At 38.3% G+C, this 8,404-nt stretch overlaps 1 protein-coding gene across 2 annotated transcripts in view; it reads left to right on the plus strand.

Annotated features, from left to right (window-relative positions):
- dera (deoxyribose-phosphate aldolase) overlaps window positions 1-1,489 on the plus strand; it is a 48,214-nt gene extending 46,725 nt beyond the window's left edge. For both annotated transcript variants that reach the window (XM_062983134.1, XM_003225958.3), the window contains exon 9: window positions 1,143-1,489. In XM_062983134.1, coding sequence (XP_062839204.1) covers window positions 1,143-1,199 — 57 coding nt within the window. In that variant the 3' untranslated portion in view covers window positions 1,200-1,489. The remainder of the gene's footprint in view (window positions 1-1,142) is intronic.
- Window positions 1,490-8,404: the final 6,915 nt, after the last annotated feature.

Genomic DNA, 8,404 nt, shown 5'->3' on the forward strand with positions numbered 1-8,404 from the left:
TTTACAGTTGGCCCTCCACATTTGTGGATTTAACTTTTGATTATTTGCAGATATTCAAATCTGCATTCTGTAGGAATCTTTAGATCATCTGGGATGACTCTGTGGTCAAATTCCAGTGGAAGATAACCGTAGGGGTACAGAGATTCCTAGAGAGGTGTTATCTCAGGTACAAAAGTAACATTTAAAAAAATACACAGTTTTGTGCAGATTCTGTGCCCTACTGCATATAAATACAATTGAGTCATATTCTTGTCAGGACTAACAATTGGCTTTAGCTCATAAAGTGATAGCATCTGGAGTTATCTGACAGTCCTAGTATGAAGTATACTACTAGAAGGGGGTCTTGAGGGGAGTGCATTTAGGCCAGATAAATATTGGACGATCCCAGGTTCCCACAATAGCAATCCTTAAAACCGAATGAAAGCCTGGACTATAAGAGAAGAAAAGGAAAGCTACAGTAATCTTGAGTGTTTTCCGTTTGGGATGAAACAAAACAATTATTTGGTTCTTGAATTTTCCACTTGGGGCCAAGTTTGAACATGTGAACCAGTTGCAATTTTTGCTCCTAAGGGTTGCCACATGGATGCTACAGTCACTCAGTTTCCATATCAAAGTTCAGAAGGAAGGCACCTTCAAAATCATGGAGGTGTTTTGATGTGAGAAAATATCATTGTTGGATTCAATGTTGACACTAAGCCAAGACAAATAGGAAGATGCCATTTCTGCTGTTCTCACCATATAAAACCACTTGCTTGCAAAATGGCTTGAACAGGACCAAGGAACCTCTATTTCAGATACTTACTGACGAACCTTGGAAGACATCACATACATAATCTGTCTCATAAGATAGTTATGAGGCTCATACAGCTTCACATATGCTGTTATTGGAGTAAATAGAAATGCAGAGATAAAACAAAATATGGGGAAATGGAGGGGGGGGAGGCACCATTATGTGCTGCTTGCTCAAAGGCAATAGCTTTAGGAAACTTCAGCAAACTCCTGTTTTAATCAGCTTGAATAATTAAATGTCTATAAACTGTATCAGCCTTCTTGTTGACCTCCCCTTAATTTGTCAGCTTTCTTTAATTTCTGGTTTTCTTTAATTGCTCTGGTAAACGCCCCATCCCCAACACATTCTGCAGATTTATCACCACGTGACTGGCAGATACGCGGCTTACTATGACCTACCCATGGCTTAGACCAGTGACTAATTCATCAACAGTGAGAGGAAGAAAGAGACAATACGGGGAAAGAAGCTTAAGGGAACAATGTCCTGAACTCTTTTCCTGCAGCCAAGCTCAAGAAATGCTCATGGAAGGATTAAAGAGTCGGTGTTTCCAATTTTGTGGTTTCATTGTGCTTAGTGAGTGCCCTGATATTGTGATGATAAATATGGAGACCGTTGGAATTTTAAAGATTGGCAGTGTCAATCCTGCTACAGCTCTTTCAAATTAACTTCAATACGCATATTAAAAAAAGATGAATAACTGATTGTTTCAGCTTGAATTTTGTTAGTCTGTTTTAACCTTTGGGAGAATAGGGATGGGATGGGCTTTTAGAAATTGGTTATAATACAAGTAAGGACAGCTGGATAGTGGAATACACTCAAGTACAGGTACTTCTGAAAGCCAAGCTAGACTCAACACCATTATTGTTTAATGAAACAGATAGTTTTATCCTTCTGTAACATTACATTTTGACCCTAACCCTAACCCTACTTCCTCCACTGTAGTGAATGAGTCTCTTGAAAGCAGAGTCTCTTCATGTAATCTTTTGGCTTATGGTGGGACAAATTATATACAAATGCCATAAATCATGGTTTCACAAGCTTTACATCTGAATCTCCATTAAAAAAACACAAATGAAAAGGTGTTTTTTTTACTCTGCAAAATTTTATTTCAACTTTGACTTTGCAAAAGGAAATTGCCTGACATTTAAGAGCATACATTTAAATAAAAAATAATCTGTGTTCCCTTTCATTTCACTTGAGATTAATTACTGAGAAGATGCGACAAAACCAAAAATAATACTAGAATGATTGCCTTTCTAAAGATCAGGTTAGAGCAAATGTTGCACTTGTTTCATTGCTAGGTTCTGCTCTGATGCCGGGCAGACGTCTTTTTATATTCCTCATTAGGTATCCTGTTTTAACATTATTGCTGCCATCATATAAAACAGCTCAAAGAGCAGAAGGGAACATTTCTGATCATTCTTTTAAACTAGATATTAGCTTAAAAGGAGGAAGGTGGGCTTACAGGATGAGATCAAACTGCTATTATCTGCTCTGAAGGCTTGGGAAAATTACTCTTTTGGGTCACTACTCCAAGAATCATTTCTAAAAGAATATTTGGGTGTGATTTACAAGAGATTGTCCATCTGATGCCACACACAAATATGACAGTTTGCTTTCTCCTCTCTTCCAAGCCAGTCAAAAATGGCACCTAGACTGGTCAGTGTGGGTATGCAAGTTGACAGGTGAGCCCTTGCACACTCATGATGTAGACAATAGCTTGATGGATTTATGTAATTTCCTTCCTTCCTTATTCTATGGACTGACTGTGTGTGTATATGCTTTCAAATTGCCTATCAAATTATGGTGAGCCCTTGAATTTCATAGGGTTTTCTTACATCAGTTCCCTCCTCTGAAATACAGCCTATGTCACCTGCTCGTTGTTGGATGTCTCCTATCTAAGTACAAACCAGAGCTGATTCTACTTGATTTCCAAGATCAGATGGGATCTGGTACCTTTGGGGTATTGAGTCAATCACAGGGTCTACTGAGTAGAAAAGAGACAGAAAGGCAAGCAGCAAGAGAGAGAGAACGTGAGACTTCCATCTACTTTGGGTCTTCTCCTTGGCCACTACCGATCAGTAATTCCCAATCTTCAAGAGGAATGTTCTAGATTTCTGTATGTGGGGAGTTGGTTATTTGTTCTTAAACCAGAGCATTTAAAACTTGTGACTCCTACTATTCAGAGTCCCAACCTATACCAGTTCAGTGTCCTGCTTCATAATACCTACTTACATAGGTTGGTTCTTGCCATAACAAGAAGCATAGAGCAGCTTTGTTGGGTTTAGCAAAAGAGATGTTTAAACAATGGGTTTTTATGTTGCCCATCAGATTCATTTTGAACCTGAAACTTGGCTTGAGGTAGCATTTTTTCCCTCCCCTTCTACCATCTTTCTTCATAAGGTTTGATGAGATTATCTACAAAGCCCACCTGACTTGGTGACTCTTCCAAGGACTCCAAAGAAAGAAGCAACTTCTATCTTTTAATTTGCTCAGTTGTAACTTTGGTTTCTTGTTTCCTTCAGAGAATAGAAGTAAGTTTTATCCTGCTGATCCTATGCTGAAATGATCAGAGGCAACATCTGGATGGTAGATAAAATGTCAGGGGTGGGATTAAAAGGGAGAATCACTTTTTAATTAAATACAACCTGCACAAGAAGAGAAGATGGTTGAAAAAATTTTCTCCATCTGGTCATTTTTTTAAATAGGCAGACGAGAACCGAAGTATTGCAACTGTACAAAAGCTCAATATTTAAAATGCCTAATGGCCATCTGAGTGAAAATCCAAGATACTTTTTGGGTGGAGTCTTCTTTCTGCTTGTTTCCTACATTAGATTTCACAGGAGTTGTCACTCTTTTTTATGTAGCAAGTAGCAACTGGCAAACACCATTCTAGGGAATTATTAGAAAGAGTCCCCAAAATAAAATGGAGAAGCATTACAATGGACTTTATCACACAAATCTATTCCACTACAGTCATGTTATCATTAATAGTAAATATATATACCATGTTGAGCAACCAAATATCACACCTCAGTGCAATTGCACTGATATGTGGTCTAATGATTGTATCACATACTACTGTTTCTTAATGTTTTATTTATAGTGCAATCACACAATTCCAGCATTTCAGAACAAAAAAGGGAAATATAATTTTTAAATATAACATAAAAGGGAAACAGCTAGCTGGGGGATAACAAGACAGAAGGGGAAGAGGAGGAGAATCCCAATCAATAATATCACTTTATTGTTGGCATATTGGTACAGAAGCAGAAAGAACCAAATTAGGTGATGGGAATGTTGTGGAATTAGAACTATTGTTGGGTTTTACCTGTTAATAGATAAGGACAGAAGAATTGAGGAGGGACGCAGACTTGCAGCAGGATACATACCCTGTTTCCCCAAAAATAAGACAATGTCTTATATTAATTTTTGCTCCCAAATATGCGCTCGGTCTTATTTTTAAGGGATGTCTTATTTTTCCATGAAGAAGAGTTCACATTTATTGTTGAACAAAAAAAAGAACATTTATTATATACTATACAGTAGTTGTCATCACAAACCAGCATAACCAGACAAACTGTGAATCCTATCAAGAATTTATTATTACTACCATTATTTCCATGTACAACAATCTATGGTACATACATTGACCAATCCTGCATGCTCTGGTGTTCTGTTCAGCGAGCATGCTTCCAAACAAAATCTTTGCTAGCTCTTACTTTCAGGGGAGGCCTTATATTTAGCAATTCAGCAAAACCTCTACTAGGTCTTATTTTCAGGGGATGTCTTATTTTTGGGGAAACGGTATGCAATGGTCTAGCTGCAATGCCAATTTCCTTCCTTCTGTGGTAAAGTCAACTGCCTCTGTATAAATTCATTTTTGGAACTGTTTTTCATTGACTCACCTTCACCTGAAATGGCATCTGAAATGCCATTTGCCTGAGGTGCCAGGCAGGTTTGGCCTATCTAAAATTACTCATCAACCATGGCCATTAGTTAAGGCCACAGAATAGAGGAGCCACTAATCACAACGGGGCTTTCGTGACAGTCTGCCCAACTTAGATTTCTTTTGGAATAAAAGGACAACAAGCCTTGAGCAGGTAAGTTGAAGCTGATGTACCCGCTTTCCTATTTTGGTACAAAAGCTAGATGTTTTGTACATTAGTTCCTTGACCAAAAGCTGGCTAGAGCTTCTGGGATCTGAACTATAAAATATCTGGAAAGGCAAAGTCAGAGTTACTGATCTAAGGTTCAAAGGGGAGAAGGATTGGGAAAAGATGAGAGAATGGGCACATTGGAGAGGTCTACATGAGAGGCCGAAGGTCACATATTCATTTGAAATAACTGGCCAAAGCCATGACTGCAGGCCACTCTCTCGACATATAATAGAAACACAGAGAGAGATTGGATCCAAGCCTTTTGTGCAATGTACGTATTGAGATTGCATTGTCTAGCCACTTTTAAAACTCTGAACTAATGGGCACTTTGGCAACAGTTTCCAAGCCTGAAATCATTATTAATTCCTTTAGTACTGTAATAACATTGATGGAGATGAACTTTTATAACATTGAAATTGTATAGTATTTAGCAGTAATTAACGTCCCCTAATTAGGAAATGTTGCCAAGTAGTTTTCTCTGCTGGCTCCATCAGTAGTTAAGTGCAGCTGGATGAAAATTAACCACAAAGGGAACAGCTTGTGTTTTATGTGAAGTTTGCCTTTGATTAATTCCAAAAGATATTCCTCTATGCTCTGTCTTATTATCAAAAGGGTACGCAGAGTTATCAATGTTAGAAGGAGTTGAGAAACCCACATGTCACAAACCACACAACAGATTAATTGGATGGAGGCTAGAGCTGAAGAATTCATCCACTGACCTTGCACGTCTGACCATACTTCTACCACGGAAGCAATCAGATGTTTAATGTGGTTGTCACTATCATAAACAGAACTGGCCAGTTCATTGGGCAAAAGAAATGTCATATATTCAAAGCTTTGCTGAATAGTTTAGTCTGAACAGGAGGTAAAAAGAGATGTTAAAAGTCTATTTATTTCAAGGGAGGAGAACCAGCATAGAGTAGTTGTTTGAGCATTGGACTATGACTTGAGTTCAAGTTCCTGCTTGGTCATGGAAACCCACCGCGTGATCTTAGACAAGTCACAATCAGACGAAATTTGTGGCAAACCCATTCTCAACTAATCTTTCCAAGAAAACCATATAATAGGTGCACCTTGGGATGGAAAATGACTTTAAGGCACACAAAACACACACACATCTTCACTACATAGTTGTTTTGGTCGGATACTACTTTAAATGTCATGTCTCTACCCTATAAAATTAGTTGTCTTGAATCCATTTTTGGGAGAATGGCAGGGTATGTACAATTGAATATAAATAAATAGATAGAATTAAGCGTACTTTGTCTAATCTTGAATCATTTGTCTACAACAGTGGTTCTCAACTTTCCTAATGATGCGACCCCTTAATACGGTTCCTCATGTGGTGACCCCCAATCATAAAATTATTTTCGTTGCTACTTCATGACTATAATTTTGCTACTGTTATGAATCGTAATGTAAATATCAGATATGCAGGATGTATTTTCATATACTGGATCAAATTTCACACCAATACCTGATACACCCAAATTATAATACTTTTGGTGAGAGGCTTTGCGATCTGTTTCCAAAAATAAAGAGAAGGACAGGCGGAAAGATTGTCTGCCTTCTCTGCCAAAGGGGTTCCTAAGACCATCAGAAACATGTGTTTTCTGATAGTCTTTGGCAACTCCTCTGACACCCCCCTTGCGACTCCCCCAGGGGTCCCGAACCCCAGGTTGAGAAACGCTGGCCTACATGCTGTCTTCTACTATTGATTCAGTGGGTTAACTCTAGTTGGAAGTAACCAACAGGATTCCAGCTCTTGCCTTTCCAGTCTGTGTGTTGATTCTACAAGGCAAGTGTCTAGTATTCTAAATAGCAAAATAAGCATCAGTATTAGGTATGCATATAATGTGTGTGAGCAAGGGGATGGCTTTTTGATAATCCTGTTTAAAATACTATGATTATATATGTATTCTAAACATTTTCTGTTAATCCTATGTATGTGTGTGGGTTTGTTTTTTTTTTTGTTTTTTTTTTAAAAAATCATAATTTAACCAATACATTCAACAGCAGGCAACTGGATCTTGCTGAATCTTCTCCCCCTCTTAATTTTTTTGTCCCCTTACTAACTACCCCCCGCAGCATAATTGCGCTGGCTAGAAGCCATCTATTATGGAAGAAATCATGTAATAATTGGCTGGTATGGATATAACCCCGACTGAAGAGGCCTTTGTTGGTCGGCAAAGGCTGAAATCTTTGGGAATTTCAAATGCTATCCGCACTGCTCCTATTGGTTCACTGTGAAACTTCAGAACATATGGTGCTTCTGCTGGTAGGTGTTATTTCAAAGTTTTCACATCACACTAGGAGAGGGTCCCACTGGTGAGATCTTGGAACGCTTAGCAACTGTGAATTGGAAGTGACAGAACAGAGAAAGAGGGAACAAAAAAAAAAGCAACCAGATACATTCTGTATTCTAGACACAAGTACAAAATAAATCTATAAATTGAGACATCTCTACAAGGAGAAAAATGAGGCCAACATGCCAAAGTGAAAAAAGATCTAGTTTGGATTTCACCCAACCCTCACCCCACTAAATACTCCTTACTAAGGGAGTGGGAAAAAGCCCTGCACAAGTCACCTAAATTGTTAAACTAAAAATATGGCCACTTTCTCACATTGACAGTGTGTTGATGTGTAAATTCAAACAACTGGCAGGCTAATGTGAAGCAGTTTATGATAGTTCTCAAGGATAAGGGCAAGTGTCTTCGGGATATGATTAAAATAGTGCCTTTTTCTTGAGTTTCAAAACCAGCTTCTTTCTTCAGGTGGCTGGGAAAGGTTTCTTCCTATCCAGCCATTCTCTCCTGACCTACACTCTCTTCCTTGGGTCTTCCAAAAGTTCAAAACACGGTAATAAAAGCAAGGAATATAAGGATTGCATAATTATACTGAGGGGATAAACACACTTGTTTTGAAGGATGGAATTCAACATTTTATATAGTTTAGTACTCAATGGCAGCTTAGAAAAGTTTATCTTTTGAACTACAGAAATGCTTCAACCAACATGGTTTTAAATAATGGTTTTAACATTAAGATAACTGATTTTAATAGTTATGTATTTTTATTTATTTATTTACAGTATTTATATTCTGCCCTTCTCACCCCGAGGGGGACTCAGGGCGGATCACAATGTGCATATGTAATGGCAAACATTCAATGCCATATAAACATAGAGACAGAGACAGAGACGCAGAGGCGATTTAACATTCTCCAGATTCCAGCTTCCTAAGGGGATGCTCGATTCCGGCCACAGGGGGAGCAGCTGCTTCATCATCCACTGTGGCATCTTGATGGATACTTCCTCATTCCAAACGGGAGCTGGCCGAGTTTTATGATGTCATAAATTACAGTGTTCCCTCACTACTTTGGGGTTCGCTTTTCCCAGATTCGCTGTTTCGCGGTTTTTCAATAAACTCTAAAAGATAAATCATTAAAAAATTACAAT

The sequence above is a fragment of the Anolis carolinensis genome, chromosome 5 (genome assembly GCF_035594765.1).
Source record: "Anolis carolinensis isolate JA03-04 chromosome 5, rAnoCar3.1.pri, whole genome shotgun sequence".
Taxonomy (NCBI): domain Eukaryota; kingdom Metazoa; phylum Chordata; class Lepidosauria; order Squamata; family Dactyloidae; genus Anolis; species Anolis carolinensis.